The sequence below is a fragment of the Xiphias gladius genome, chromosome 7, assembly GCF_016859285.1.
Source record: "Xiphias gladius isolate SHS-SW01 ecotype Sanya breed wild chromosome 7, ASM1685928v1, whole genome shotgun sequence".
NCBI lineage: Eukaryota > Metazoa > Chordata > Actinopteri > Istiophoriformes > Xiphiidae > Xiphias > Xiphias gladius.
The window spans coordinates 19,767,325-19,784,370 of record NC_053406.1 but is presented as its reverse complement, the minus strand read 5'-3'; the positions used below and the strand labels follow the sequence as shown (position 1 = coordinate 19,784,370).

The 17,046-nt window shown below is 38.4% G+C and overlaps 1 protein-coding gene across 2 annotated transcripts in view; it reads left to right on the top strand.

Annotated features, from left to right (window-relative positions):
• dph1 (diphthamide biosynthesis 1) overlaps positions 1–17,046 on the top strand; it is a 54,080-nt gene that overhangs the window by 7,619 nt on the left and 29,415 nt on the right. The window contains exon 2 of one of the 2 annotated variants that reach the window (XM_040131262.1): positions 4,112–4,207. In XM_040131262.1, coding sequence (XP_039987196.1) covers positions 4,173–4,207 — 35 coding nt within the window. In that variant the 5' untranslated portion in view covers positions 4,112–4,172. The remainder of the gene's footprint in view (positions 1–4,111; positions 4,208–17,046) is intronic. The other variant, XM_040131261.1, reaches the window with a different exon arrangement.

Below are 17,046 nucleotides of genomic sequence, written 5' to 3'. Positions count from 1 at the left end.
CATTCTATTAATTAATTTTGTCCTCTTTGTCTAATATTGGCCATTTTGCAGTTCCATACCATACAGTTTGTTAACACAAAGGACAGACATGCAGTATCATGTGCATACTACCTCTGCCTTAGTTGTTCCTATTGCAGTTGATTGACATTTGGCAATACATCACATCTAATCCTAAATGTTACTGTATCCATTCACACCCCCAAAATTTTAATCCACTACAGGATAAACCCTATCTATAGCCTTAATCTCGTCTTCCATAACCCCCCTTTTGAAAATTCTGGGTAATCCCTTGGCTTTGTCTGGTCAGTCTGCCATTCACTGATAAATTGGTCTTCTCAGCAATTCCTTAGTTTACCTCCTGTCTTTGATTGTCAACATAATACAGCGTGTAGCTCTGTTGTTACCTGTACAGCTATTAGTGTTACAACAATAGGTATGTCATAGGACAGCATCATTAGATTATTGGTGATTGACACTTCATGGACAGTGCATTTGGAAAGTATTCAGACCCTTTCACTTTTTTCACATTTCGTTACGTTTCAACCTTCAATGCAGCAGAATTTTTTTGTAGTCTTCCCCAGTTCTGTGCCTTGACACAATTCTGTCTCTGAGATCTGCAGGCAGTTCCTTCCCACCTCGTGGCTTGGTTTTTGCTCTGATATGCATTGTCAGCTGTGAGACCTTATATAGACAGGTGTGTGCCTTTCCAAATCACATCCAATCAATTTGAATTTACCACAGTTGGACTCCAATCAAGGTGCTGAAACATGTCAAAGGTGATCAAGAGAAATGGGAGGGGACTGATTACTTCCTGAATACACTGTTGAGACAAAAATGAACTTTTTATCACTGCAAATTGAGAGAGTTGCGTGTATTCGACAGTGGTCCCCATTAAGTGACGTCTCCAAGAATAAGAAACGTCTGAAGCTGTTAATTGAATATCTCTCTTTATGTCTGCATGATTGAGGTACTCTTTTTTTTTTTTTTTTTAAATCATTATTTATTTATTTATTTTATATTTTTTTTGGAGAAGTTCTAGACTTCCAAAGTTAGGGGCAGTTTATCATGTTTGTGTACAAACTCAAACATGCATTCAAACAGCCAGTCCCACCTCCAGCATCTCACTCACCTTTGGCTGGGGGCAGCAGATGGAGAAAGCTCTTTGCTTCTGTCAGCTGCGGCAGAGGTGTGCTCTGAAACCTTTCTCTGTTAATAAACTTGCCCTTTTCTAGGTAATGACCTGTCTCTCACTGTCTGCATGAGCGCTTGGTGATCCCTTAACCTTTTATCAGTAAGCAGTGCTCTTGCTCCTCCTCTTTGTACCATTCCATCTATCACTCCTTGTCATGGCTATCCTCCCTCAACCTTCTTGGCCTTTGGTCTGTCCCAGCTTTTATTGTTTAATTCTGTCTGGCAGTGAAGTCTTGAAATTGTTTCAGGCCTAGTCATGTGAAAACGTTCATGTGCATCAATTGAGTGTTTTCGAATTATAAGTGTCCACTGAGACATTGATGGATTTATTGAAGTAAGGTGTGACAGAGTATGACTGGGGGAAAATGTCGTGGTTGATTGAAACAAAGCCTTTTTCCCTAGGTGCTCGCTCCGTGTGTCTCACTTGGTGTCAACAACTTCTCGCTGAAATGGTCAACACCTTGTGAATGCATGTTTGTGATTATTTTAAATTTACACGAAACATAAATAAATTACCTCACAGAGGGTATTAATTGAGAATAAAAGAGGCCTTGCTGACAAACAAACACAACCTCTGTATTTCACACAATTACAATCAGACAACTACACACCCGCACAACTAAAAATCAGCTAAAATCCATTGTGGCTACATACAATCGTAACTCATAATTTTGAGTTGTGTATTTAAAACAAAACTAATTTTATCAAATGTTAATGTTTTAGTCCTCCAATCTGAAAATATGTCACATGGCTTCTGGTAAATTTTGATGAAACATTTCTACCATTTTCTGACATTTTATAAAGCATATGTATAATCAGTTGGTTGGAAAAATAATCAACAGATTTACTGATAATGAAATAATCATTTATTGCATCCTGAATTGGTATAAAATTTAACACTTTCACTGCATTTATAAAATTGAGGAGGATAAATGTGAACTAGGGAATCTCATAGCACCATATTTGTTTTCATTACTTCACTCTCACGCTTATCTTTTTCTTTTCATCCACCAGATGCTCTGATTCCTGCTCTGTTATTCCTTGTGGGGTTATAGCTGACATAATCAAAATCCGAGTAGTCTCTGATACCAAGATGTCATTATGTTTACTTGATGACAAGATGGCTAGATTAATGTATACTGAATCATGGACTCATGGTCTACCAAATAATATATGATCTTTACTGCAAAAAGCTACAATAAAGAAATCCCAAAGGAACATTTGGATTTTCATCTACTTTGAATTCCAAGAAAACAAAATAATATTATCTTTTAAAGGGGACCTTTGAGCTTGCATTTCATTTTTTCTGAGATGAGGAAACTTAAAAAAATGTTTAAAAAATTTAGCTGCGCATGCTGTAATTGGACACTCATTAGTGCAATGACATTTTATTTATAATATTTGACCATGTAAGCTCATAAAAATGTCTTTTATTTACAGAAATGTTGGAAAAATCTTTTAATCAAATAAAAATAATTGATGGAATGATGTGAAAATACAACAAACGTCAAGTTTTTTTGTCAAGATATACAAGACATTACAAAGTCACACATTACTGCAGGAGAGGTAGCTGATCCAGAAGTAGCAACTGGTCCAGCAGACGCAATGGGTTTGCTGATGGCATCGATAGGACAAAAATGTGCAATATGCTGCTTCATATGAAAATGTTTTATATTATATAGCACTTTTGAAAAGCAGTTCAGAATGTTTGTCATGTAAAAAAAATAATAATAATTGAACAAAGGGTAAACATGGGTAAAAAAAAACACAACTTAAATAGAAAATTCTGAAGTTAGAACGTTAATATAAATTTATAATTAAAGTAGCAGTTTAGGAGAAGCCCTCGGTTAAAATGAGTTCTAAGGAAGGATTCCAAAGGGAACATTGACTTGCACTAGCTGTGTAGGGGTCAAACTTTAAGACTGATTCATTTTCTTTCTCATCAGCTCATATTTCTTTCACTTGAGATAATTTATTTCAAATCCCCTGCACACATATTTGTGGTGAGCTCACACTTTCCTTATTATTGAGAGTTTCATAGAAAACGTGTTATTTAAATTTCCTTTTCCCATTACAACCTTCCTTTTAATATACCTGCACCTTCTTTTTAGAGGTGGAGAATCTTTCATGCAATGCTGATCCCTGCGTTTTTATTTGCAGCAAATCCAGCAGAATGTGCAACCTCGCATCCAGTCATCAATTGCGTGATTTTTCTTTAAATAACATGCATAAATGAAAGAGCCGTACTTCACGTACTGCAAGCAGGGTGCAGTTGATATGACAGGCAAACTCTGCTTCCAGGCCCTTCTGCCTGTTTGATTAAAAAAAATCATGCTCGTCCCTTGATGCAAAGTGATTCTGAAATGAGGCACAAACCACTTAGTACATCCTGCCCTAATCAGGGTTTTTCCACCGGTTCATCTCAATTTGAGTCATACATCAGTAGATCAGTAGGTCTCCTGTTGACAACATGCAACACCAGCATTGGTTGCGGGATTGCCGCTTTATAGCACTGACATCAGTTTGTCCATATTAAATTCTAGCTTTGAGACATAAACTTGCGTGGAGCTTGTGGAAGGTGGTGCTTTTGTGTGTTTCACTGGCAGATAGAGTCAAAGTGTGAGTCACAGAGCCAGTGGCAGGCATAGAGATAGATGGGAAAAAGAGAGAGTTTAATGCCTCTGTACAAGTCATGAGTTGTAGAGATAGACCTGTGGTGATTGGTTTGGACTATATTTCCAACAGCCCGTCAACCTCTAAAATAAACCAACAGTACTACTGTGGCAGAGAGGAAAATTGCCCTGAAATGTCACTGTTTGCTGTCAGTGGAAAACCCTGACCCAGTAGCAGGGCCTATGTATAGTTGCTTTCCAAGATTTATTGAATAACATGTTGCCGTCACTCTAACACAAGTATGTAGCTTTTCTGTTTGCTTTTTTCCACTCTCACCAGTGGCTTTGCAGCTTCCAGAGGGCCTGCAGATGTTTGCCTGTGTCATCGCTGACATCATTGAGAGGTAAGGTGGAGAAAGAAAGCAGTTTTGTATTTTGATTGCTGAAGTTATTGTTGAGTCTGTGAGTGAGCAGCAGGTTTAGAAGTCAGGCGATCAGCGCACAGACTTTAACTGCCATGGCCTCTTGATACTCATCAGGACAGCAAGAGCTTTATCGTAATTTCCCGCCTTCAACTCAATCAGGGATTCAGCAGAAAATGAGACACAATTACGCTGTTTTTATGACAGAGTAGATATCGCAGCTTCCCTTTGGTCACAGTTGGGGAAGGGAAGAGATATTATTCATGTTAATTACATCTTGTTTCAGTCTGCATACGCCCTATTGCACACCGGCACTCCATCACACAGAAACCACAGAGTTTTTTTTTTTCATCCTGCAGCAAGAAGTGCTTCAGCATTAAAGTGCTCCAGACATAATAGTTTGTCTTTTATAGTATCGTGGTTTGTCCTACACCGTGATAAATAAAATTTACATGTCAGTGCTTGGTAAATAGAAACACACATTCTGAAATACAGTTGAGGGCCACTGTGAAGTACAAGAAAAAGCTGCATTGTTTTTTCCACTTTTGTCTTTGTGTCTTTGTAGTCTCTTATCACCTTCAGTTGACCTTTGTTTTTAAGGAGCACTTTCTACTAAGTGTTTTCTCAAAGAAAATGGCTGCTGTCATTAAAAGCCCAGAGTGGAGTACTCTCATAGGTGTGTAGTCAATACTAACCTCAGTACTAGATGGACAAGACGAGGATTAGAGTGATGGGAGCTGCCATAAAACCTTCAGACAGGCTGGATATTTGATTTCACACAGGAAACTTGGATCACATCGGGTTACTCTACTATTGTGCTCTTCATGCTTACATGTGCTTTATATCACTATGCCAAGACAAATTTATTTACCATATAAATGATAAAACTTGTGGTCTTACTCACAGAAGTATTGGGCAGGTGGTCTTTCCCATTTGCCTCAACTCTTTTATCTATCTTCTCTTTTTACGCCATCATTTTGTTAATATTTACTCCACCTGTATCAGACCTCTATCGCTTTATCTTTCTATCACTCTCTTTACAGCAATTTCTACTTTTTTTGTCACACGAAAGATGATAGACTATAGTTTTGATGTTAGGGTTTGGTCTCATCATTCCTGCTGCTATCAGACTTGGAGCTACCACCGGGTACTGCATGGCTTTTAAACCATACATGCAGTGCACATTAATATGTTTGAATAGTCACTGTCCATCATGGAGTCTGCCAAATCGGCCTCATCTCTTCTTATGAGAACAATTAATGAACACTGATTGCTTTTCTCACTGTCTTCATACCTCGTCCTCTATCACTCGCCTGTCTGTATTTTTCACCCTGTCTTCACCATCCACACAGTTTCTCCCTGAGACTGCAGCAGAGAAGATGGTTCTCAAGGTTTCCCTTCATTAGGTCCTGCTCTATAGTTTAACTTAAAACATTTTGCTTCTGTCCTTGCAGTCTTATCATCTAAGAATTTTCTCAGCAATTTCAGTCTTTCCAGATTTAACAGATGGGTTCTTTGAATTTGAATCTTGGATGAACATCAGCACCTCCGACATGTTGGTTTTCAGGATCATAAAACCGCAGTTTATTTCAGCCTGGGACTTCTTTTTGTAGTTTTGGCCATCATTCCTATTGGTTATGATATTATTTTACTGACCAAAGTGAAAGCTGAGATCAGGGACCATGTCTATTCCTACAATAAAGTCAGACAAAGAAAGAAAAATTTGAAATCATAAATCTGTGTGCATACCTCAGAAACAAAGCAAACGGTCTTTGTCAAAGGTCTACACCCATAGGATGGGAAGCTGCAGTGTATGGTCCATTTAATGGCAAGATTTCCAGTTGCCTTTGACTTACTATGTGTAGATATCATGACTTGGGTGACTGAGAATCTTCTTAAACATGTTTTGCTTATGTGATGGCCAAAAGAATGGCAGTTGTAGTTGATAACCACATAATGTCTAATGGCTTTTTGAAGCAAAAAGTGAATGTAAGGTCAACACCATCTGGTGGCTCCTCACCGTATGATATTTTATCCTGATGTGGGGATGGAATTGCAATATTGTAAAGAAGCAATAAAGAAACTCAAGGTCTCGGTCCAAGTGTGTTTCCACTTCATGCTTTAACCAGATAGATAGTGCCCTGGAAGCTAGAATAGTCTTGATAACAATCTAAACACAAGTGCTCAGAATATGGTGATCCCTTGAAAGGCTTAACCTGCAGGGGAAAGCTGTCTGTTTCAGGATGTTTAATCCCAGACTTTGTAGCAGCTACCGTTTCAGAGCCCTTTATTAGAGCAACAACCAAGCCAGCTGCTGCATCAATGAAAATCTAGCAAATGGGCATACCCATCCAAATGTGGATCTAGCATAGGATTGGAGGGTGGTGTTTGGAGAGAGTGGATGACCAGTAACCTTTGCATGTTGGCATCACCATAACTACCACGGTCCCTCATTCTCTGGAGACAGGGCTGAGGTCCATATCAAAATGGGGATGAAAGGACTAAACTGTCCTCAGAGTAAGGCGCTTCAGTGGGTTGGATTGCCAAGTCTTAATGAGGACAAGCTGCTCTGAATTATGGCCATGCTGCAGTTAATATACTTAGGTCAAAACACGGACCCTTTACACTGTATATGCACACTCTAAAGCGATAGTCTACTATGTTTAATGTGATAGGAACCACATTTCTATTTCTAGCATGGTCTCTCTATATATTTATTTGTCTGTAGATCTATCTATCCATCTATCTGTTTATCTTTCTGTCTGTTCCTCCCTCTTTCTCCCTATCTTTCTGTTTCAGTGGCATTCACACTAACCACCAGGGGAACAGACATGATCTTACACTCATATTTACATATTTACAATGAAATAGCACCACAGACTAAGCCCTCCAAAGTGGCCTCAGAGTGGAATCAACACATTTCTGACTTCAAACTGCTTAAAAAAAGAATTAAAACTAAAAAACACATTAATCAGTCAGTAACAAAATAACTACTTGTTCAGTTTCAGTTTGGTTCAGTTATTAAAACCTTTAAGCAATGTCCACTTACTGCCCAGCTGCCAAAATCCAGATGAGAGACACTCTGATGCTTAATTTTGCTAATCTAAAGCGCCTTCAGTATTACCATGCACTCACAGCAATTCAGTTTTGCCACTAGTATCAAGTGGTTTACAGACTTTCTTTGCCCTGGGTTTTGCCTCTAGGGCAACGTACAGGCTGTCCTATCATCTTTGGTGGTGGAGGTTTTTTTTGGCTGTAAGCAACCTGAGAGTAGTCCTGCAGACAGTTCTCAGGGCTGGATAAAGTTATTACAACATTATTTATCAAGTCTCTATCACGGAAATTATAGGTGACTATAAGGTTAAAGCATTAATAATACAAACATTTAAGTTGCAAGACTTTAAATGTATATAGGAAATATAATTTCCCCCCCAACAACTGAAACCAAACCTAAGCCCTTGGCCTTGAATGTGATCATTAAAATATACTCTAAAACATCCAAGCATCTAATGTAGAGATGCTAAAAAGGGAGTTAAGATGATATGCTCCATAAAGGTAGGGTTTATACAGGACTGTTCTGTTGAATTGCATTATATACACTATAAGTACATGTATGTTACAGGCTAGCAAATCAGTAAAATATTCCTTGATTTTAACATGTCATTAGTAACCTACAGTTAGTAAGATGTATTTACCCATAATAATCCACATCATATGCTGTATTGGTTTTCAGTTGATGCTATGCAGGCTACAGAAACCTGAGCACTTTCAGATGGGAGCCCATCTGAAAGCCTAAAGTCTAAATAACCATGTAACAATGTGTAAAACAGTCCATTTGTTAGTGTGCCATCCTCTTCTGCCTAATTGTCTCTGTGCCATTTCATTTCATTCTTCACTGTCTCCCTATTGACGTTGTCATAGGAATTCAAAGACTCAAGAACTCTGTTTGCACAAGTAAACAAAAGAGAAAAAGCTTCAGAATAAAAGAAAAAAATGCTAACCTCTGCAGGCAGACAATGATGCATGTGCTGTCACTGTACCATATGTTTTATTGCCTTTGATGATATGCCAGCTGTCTCGTTTTAGCTTTGAAAGATACTTTTATGAACTTACTTCAGCATTTACTGCTGCAGCTTTTGTGACAGTGGAGGAATACAAAGAGAATAGCAGAAAGCAGGGTATGTGGGGCTGTCACCCTAATCCTGAGGAAAGCGGTAGCATTTAATGTTAATCACTGTTCTCCTGGCACAAAAACCCAGGGCCTCTACATGGAGATGGTGCCCTGTAACCTAATCCGAGGTCTTGTTCTCTGATGTTTGGTTGTTGAACAAGAAATCCGTTGAGCACAGGCCAAAGGGCTCCTGTTATCAAAGTAAAAAAACTACATGAAACATTGCTTTCCCTGACTGAACAGGAGTCATCAGATTCTATTTGTCATAGATCATAAGAGACAATGTACATGTTGTAAATGTGCTGTTGTTTTATTGTTTGTTTCAAATATGTAACCAGGATCCCCTGTAAAGCAGTGTTGATAATGAGTGGATTATCCTGAAATGAATAAACTGAAATGTTATTTTATTAAGAAAGAAAACTTCACTGCACTTCAAGAGGCACAGAAAAGCTTTATACAACAGAAGACGTCAACGAACACCTTTAAGAAATAAAGTAATTTGTGGTTTTTAAAAAATCAGATTTAAGAAAGATTGTACTCTCTTTCCAATGAATGACACTCAACAATTAGTGTTCAATCAGTGTTTTAATATGCGCAGATAACAGTTAACAACGTGTGTTTTAATGTGAATACACTCTTTCTATTTCCTCCGTTTCTGACTAGGCAGGGAAGCTGGCTTGAACAGAGCTATTATATCAAATGACTAAATTAATATAATTGACACATGTATGGTAGCCCTTGTTTAGTGTATCTGTACTGCTGTTACACGGATGAACTGCTGTGTGGATCTTTGTATTTATTTTAACTTTTATATTCAGAATCTGTTTGTCAATAGATACATGATATATAAAACAACACCTCAAAAAAGTCAGAGGTACAATAAAATGAACTTTAAGTAAAATGCATTTTTTTTTAAAAATGAACAGAAAAAGAGAAGATAGCAGGAAGTAGATATAGGTAGATAAAAATGTATCAATAATATCTTACTGAAAGCCTGGACAGTCACCAAAATATTAATTCTCCCTAAATCGGGCAGTTGCCCTAAACCCATTCGCCAGTTACCCGTTCCTTTAGTTTTTCTTCTTTCTTTTTTCTGCAGAATAACAGTCAGCAAAAAAATATCCCGAGTCTTCAGACTACAGTATAATGAAGCCCACATTTTTGATTAATATAGAAACGAGAGTAGGAAGGAAGCATTCCCAAAAATGGCCTTATAAATAAAGATAGACCAGTGACTAAGCCTGCGCATTGACAGAGATGGCCATCCAGCCCCAGCAGTGAGTTTACAATCATGACTCAGAGATTTGCCATTTGTAAGAATCTTAAAACAGCATATTAAATGGTGTCTAACATCCAAAACCACTGCGCTGATTGAGTCACAACAAATCACCATAACAATAGTAAAATGTGGCAAAAAAAACAACTTTGTGTGTGAAACATGATGTTGAAAATGAACCTGGCAAAACAACCAGCTTAGGGAATTAGTGATGATTTTATTTGATATCAAAAAATATGAGTTTACATGTAATTCGAATTCCAGTACAGATTTTAAATGCATTCATAAAACATTACCAACGAGCTGAATAACCAATTAGGGAACCCAATTCACCAATAAAACCGCAACCAATTAATATGTAAATCCAATCAATTCATTTATCAAATTACGGCTTGAAATGATCAATAAATAATTAAATCCGAATTAGATCCGAGCAATAATCACTTGATAGACATAATATGAGCAAGCTTTTATCAGCAGCAGTCATCAAAATAGCAGTCAATAATGAGCAGGCTAAATATGTGAAAGCATTTGATTATAAGTAGACTAAAATACCAAAACAATTAGTCATAAGCCACTAAGAATATCAAAGTCAAAATCAACTATAAAAATGCTAAAATGTTTAAAATTTAACAAAGAATAAATGCTTTCTAAGCAATTAAAATGTAATCAAAGAAATCACTCAATGCTTTCACACAAAGTTTGAATGCTATTTCAAATCAATCAGAATGTATTAAGAAGAGGCAAAATATCACATTAAATGTCTAATGATAATTCATCTAAGTACGAAATTAGCCAAGCTTTCAGGTTAAATTTCAAGTAAGGAGAAAAGTAAAGGGCATTGTCAAACCAATCCCACAAGGACAGTTTTCTTCAGCAATCATCAAGAAGCCCCCAACTTCGTGCAGTTAATCAGGACCGGTAGAGTTTTTGTGCAGGTGTTGAACACTCTATGGAGCTCTGAAATAGTAAAAAAGTGTAATGGCAAATGTCTGAAAAATGGGTGACCAGCAGTAACCTGACTGTCAGAACAAGAGCGGCATTCAGTCAGGTCTGATCAGTGAGGCGAGCTGGTTTGGAGGGAGTTGGTTCTGAGATGCTCATTGTTGAGCCTTCTGAAGGAGTTGTGTGCTTGTATGTATGATTCAACAAAACGTGATGGAAGATGCGCACCTGGTGATCATACTGTACCTGTTTTCTGTCTCCCTCCATTATGTACTAACCTAGATAACTGTCAACATAGGTCCTAGATGGTTCAGGTAACAGTCATGTCAGATGCAGTGTTTTGCTAAATTAATGTTCAGTGTGCAAACACAAACCCCAGACATCTCTAGGTCCTCCACCATAGCCGTCTCCATCCATCAGAATAGATTCCTCTATATTCCGCATGGCAGGTTGAATCATTTCAGTGGGAGCAGTAGCTACAGCCCGCAGCCTCCTGGGGTAAATGTCAGCTCTACCATTAGGAAGGAGCCTGGTAGCAGCATTGAACGCCTTCTTGTCCTCACACTGTCACAGTCTTCACGGCGCCCACAAGACAGCTGAGCTGTAGCAACAGATAGGCGCGTAACCGAGTGAGTGAATGTGTCTGTGTGCCAGCATATACTGTAGGTATGTGCATATTCGTGTGTTTTCGTGTGTCTGTCGATTCTAAATTCAGTCTGCTCTTCAGCTATATGAGATCCTCCTATATGAATGATTCATATATGAGTTCCCAGCTCACCCATAGAGCCCTGTGCTGTCTAATTAACCCTCCTGCCAGGCATTCCCTTATTGCCCACCCAAAGCTTATGCTGAGCTCCAATACTATCTTATCATCAGCAACCACCTGCAAACCCTATACAAACCTGTCAGTGTCAGCCAGGTTTTTCTGTTCCTCTGTGTACTCTCCTACAGTCTATGGAAAGAAAGACATGGAGGCACTTTTTAGACAAAATGAGAGAGAAGAAAGGTTAAACCTCCTGTCCAGGACTACTTGCCAAATTTGTATATGGAGGGGAGCATTTTGTCAGAGTAGTTTCTGCTATATCAAGAGAAAGTTCATAGGTATTAGATTAGAGCAAACCCAACAGTAAACAAGTTATACACTCAATCATCTTCTCCTTATTATCCTTATTCTTTTCAAAATGGTACATACAACAGAGTCGAGAGTAAGATGAGAGACAGCAGGCATTTAAGAATAAAACTCAAGACTGTCATTACAACCACCTCAGGTAGTTTTTCAGAGCAGCTATTGGTCACCTCTGACACATACCTTCACGGGTGAATTTGTACGGGAGAGTGTAAAGTGAATCAGCCACACCTATGTCCCTGTACATCTCACAGACAAAAGCGTGGAGAAGCACTAATATACCTGCTGTTTCTGTCTTTGCTAATCTTAATCACATCTCATCCAGGGGACATCATGTCCAGGCAGACTGGAAATCCTGATAGGTGCTGACACGCTGTAATATGATATCTTGGCAGATACCACCTTAGATATTGCCTGAGTTGTCATGAAAATACAATTGATTCCCTCTAGAGATATAGTAACAAGAAAAAATTTTCAAAAAATGGACATGACTGGGCAAGCCAGATTTAAGTTGTGATTTGAGGTCTTCACAGGTCCAAAATTTTGGACCTAATCCGAAACAGAGAGTGGAAAACCTACCTGAACCCAACGTGTATAATTAATTTTCAAAAAAGAGAGACCCAATCCGAGGGGATCCGAGCACAGCCCTCCCCAACCCGAAGAGATCAATGGATGATTAGGCCCAATCCGAAATTGGGATGACTTGAACAGACCCTAAGAGAGAGAGAAGACAGACACCAGCAGCAGCATGATGTGCTGTGGTGAAAAAGAGCAGTTTAATGTCCTAAGAATGTAAAGTCATAGTTGCTAAAATATTTTGCTTATATGCTTCAAAGAAAGTGGTTTATTTCCACCTCCTCCACCAACAATAGAACATTCTGTAGCCAGCTGGGCGATATATGGACAACAGACAATGTTCTAACCTATTTAATATATGTGAAACAATCTCCCTCTTGCCTCAAAACACACCTGATACCATGGAAGCTTGGGTCCACTCAGATGTACTTGGGTATGGGACATATTGGCACAAGGACCCAAGACCCATGGCAGTAAAACAAGACCCTACCCTACCCGATTAGATTGGGTAGAATTTGGATTCGGTCCGACTCCAGTCCTGGGTCAGGTTCCCAGGAACTGAGAGGAGCTGTGAGTGTTTATTCTTAATGTGTGCCCTTTGACTTTTAAATGAATTGAGAAGATAGTGATGAGTGCTTGGGTGAAGACAGTAGTTGGTCATCCATCTGGTGAAGAGACCACCGTTGTTGTTATCTTAGAATGGATACTTCTTATTTATGAAGTAATGATATAAACACATTCCCCTATTCTCAGCAGTGTGTAGAAGAGATAAGCAATGCTTAGTGCTGGAGGTTATGGTCCCTCTTTTCCCCTCTGTTCTCTCTCCAACACAACTACTCAGATTGTTCATAATCGCTCTCATTTTGGATAGCACGGTGCCCAGCACATGTCCATATAATTGCACTCACAGAGAGCCCTATAATATTATGTACAGCCTGAAAAGAATATATTGGGAGGATATTACATATTCTGTTAAAATGTCCTTTGACAGTCATTCCACTAACATTACTATGGCAGATGAAGGACACAAATTGGGGTTGCACAATTTGCAAAATGGAAAGAACAAAAACAGAAAAACATAGGAAAGCGTAATTTGAAATTCTACTTTATAGGGACATTGAGAACTGAAATTTAGTCTCTTATGAAACATCAAGTGTTTGAACCCAGCTCAATGGATGCCTAGAAAAATATTTTTCATAATCCAACGTGAAACAGCTACTTTTCTACTATGAAAACACGAACATATCTTTTGTCATAGTGATCATGCTTTGTTATATTTTTGCCCAATTTTGTTCACATTTTTATACACCCAAAATGAAAGTACTTAAGTAAACATTATGGATTGGTGAACACAAGACAACTTAAACAAAGTGATCATCTAGGATTCATGTAACTATACTTAACAAGAATCCTATGAGGAGAAGAGAAGTGAAAAGCAGCAACTATTAGAATTTCCTTTTTCGTTAGATGATAAATGAGGGACTAGTCAATCACTAAGACCCACCTAGATCCATCAAGCGTTGAGAGACACCCTAGTGAGTGGGCGTTCCCAAAAATTAAAAAGGAGATATAATGAAAGACAGCAGCTAAGACAAAAATTATGACAAGTAGCTTTAGAGGAGAGGAAAGGAGTCAAAAAGCTTGAAAAAATGAAGAGAGAGGTACTATGAAATAACTTCAGGGAGCCGAGTGACAGATGATGGAGGGGTGAATGAAAGAGGGATTAGATGGATGTGACCTCATAAGTTGCACCAAGAAAAGGTTTTTATAACCATTATTTTTCAGAGTTGACTTTTATGTCATGAGGATTGTGGCCAGAGGGCCCGTGTATGGCTTTTTTGATAAATATACTTGTTGTCCCAACTGTAATGTCCAGATGCAGCATGTAAGTTACGTTCAGTTGGCCTGAGCTTAGGTTGTTGAAAATATTTTAATCATTTTAATCAAAATGTGATGACAGTTGTTGGGTTGTTGCTTTTTTTCGCCAGCAGTGTCAATCAAATCTGATCAATCCACACCCACACAGTGTTGATGAAGCAGGTTATTTAACAGTTTTTGAGTGTTAAACCGGCAATAACAGACTTTCTGGCCAAATGGGGGCAGTGGAAACAAACTGTAAACCAGACACTGACATATTATCACCTTTTTAAGTTGATATGGTGAACTTGTTAGCAGACAGTACCCATCTAGCAGATATTGAGCAACATTAGCATTCATTTGCAGTTGTGTGTCTGGCCACCTGAATGTAAGTCTAACATTCACAGTTGTTATCTCTTTACTTAAGGGAAATATCTGTCTCTATAGCTGATAAATGCTCCCCGATATTCACCAGGTAGTCGATAAGTTTTTCTGTCTGCTTTTTGTTGCTATGCAGGTAGCATACAGTGGGTTTTTAGAGCATTTTAGCTGAAAGCAGTCGTAAACTGTGTCCGAAAACATTGCAATGACAGTGGTGATGTGAACCAAAACAGTAAAGTTGCGAGCCGAAAAACCAAAGCATTGAGCTGAAACATGCCGAAAAGCTCAATAGAGCTGAGCGGAACTGCAGAGTCGGGTAGAAATTATTTGTGGTTACGTCACTAAGAACAACCTCTTTGGCAGTGTGCATAGTAATGTTATTCATTGTTGTTATAAAAATATTGATTATAACCGTATTGATTAAATAATAACTAAAAGATTTTTTTAAATCTGAAATTTAACTTTCTTCCTGGTTATTTAGTTATGAATGTTTAATGTTGAGAAATAATTAATATTTAAAACCAATTTTTTAGGAGCTTTATAGTAGTCCCTAAAAACAGTATTCACATGCTGGTTTTCCATGACTGCCAATCGTGTGATTAATTACATAAGGCTAAGCAAGAGGTGAATAAATAGTTTCAGCCAACAACAGCAGCTTCAAAGAAGCTTTAATGTTGTGTTCCTGTAGCAGCACAATAGCACTTCATACCCCCATAATCTGTCGTCTTTGGTCCCTTATCCTCATTTCTGTCTTTACACCCTCAAAGATCTGATAACCACTGTGTCAAACTAGATTTAGTTTTCTGTATTATTTTTTTGGAGATCCTTGGAGATTAGATCTATTCCTGGTTGTAAGCATAGCCCTGAGTTTTCACCTCCTACAGCAATATCAGTACAACAGCAGTGACATGTAGTAACTAGTACTATATCACCATTTTGTTTTGTTTAGTAAATTGGATTGCAGCTCTTTTAAGCGAACTCAGCTATGCTGCAGTTTGGAGCTCTATCTTGATAAAGCTGTAGGCTTTTCCATAATGACCCATGGTTCAGGCTTTTGAATAAATGCCATGACAAATAGATGAGATACACTCACAAAAATAGCAGTAATGATCTTGTTTTTCAGGGAGTTAAAGGATTATCTAATGGTATTACTGAAAACATCTGTCTAAGCATCATCCCGTACTCGCTGCCTCACGTCTCTCTATTTACTCATTCTGGCAGATGTTAAATGGTTGCAGTTAGACATATCATTCTTAACAAGGGCAGTTGTTTCCAAATTTTCTCTGTAGAAGACAGGCGGACCAGGATTCTTGTGTCAATAAGACAATGAAGTGGAGTGGAATAGGAGCGGCAAGACATTGAGTGGAAGATATAGATATATAACAAGAGAAGGAGTGGAGATCATTTAATCCTCCTGTCCAATGCCCCATGCCAAATTTATATTCAGAGGGGAGTACTTTGTCAGGATATTTTCTGTTACTGCTCGACTGTCTTACATATTCTGTCCTGTTCTCATCGTCATCCTCCATTCTTTCTCATTCAATCTTTTTTTCTTCTCATTTACCCAAACTGAACTCGTTTACAAAGGAAATACTGACGGTTCATCTCTACTGAGCTGCCCTGCTACCTCTGGGAGAAGCCTCTTTTCCTGGACCAGTCTGCTCTGCCCCGTGCCAAAGCCCACTCACAGACACACAATGAGCTGCTGTCCGAAATGTAATAGAATAAAAGATGAACCTTCACCAGATGTAAGAAATAATTCACACATGTACTTTGTTTACATGGGAAGTTGGGTCTTTGTAGGTGTGTGCGTGTGTGCGCACGCGCATGGTTTCACTTGGTATGCAAACGCACTCCATATGCTTACTCGAGCTGTCTACCCACAGTGTATCATTGGCAACTGTGCAAGAGCAGTGCTCCTGCACCTGTACCCCCCTTTGCTGAACCGATTGTCACTTAGTTTCCTATGAGGCCATTCAGCTACCTCTGCTATTATTAGACTTCAGATGTAAAGCACAGTCATATGGACAGACAAGCGTATTTCAGGGTAGCCTGCCAGGAGAGACAGTAGCAATACAGACTGCCCTTGTAATAAGAAAAAGTGCCTGTGGTCTAGTCTAGTCCTTCCTTTCCATATACAGTATTTATAAGGGTCAATCAAGCTACATCGAGCTAGATGATATTCATTTCAAACATAAATGATGAATCATCACTGATCAGCCATAACATTGTGGCTGTCTGTATTTATATGAGTGTGTATGTATGTATGTATATACAATATATTTATATATATATACGTAGACATATGGGTATATCCATGTAGATATATGCAGGTATATGTCCGTAGATATATGCGGGTATATGTGTATGTATATATGTACGAACATATGTGTGTGTGTATATGTACGTACATATGTGTGTGTGTGTATGTACGTACGTGTGTGTGTACATGTCCATACATATGTGTGTGTATATGTATGTCCATGTGT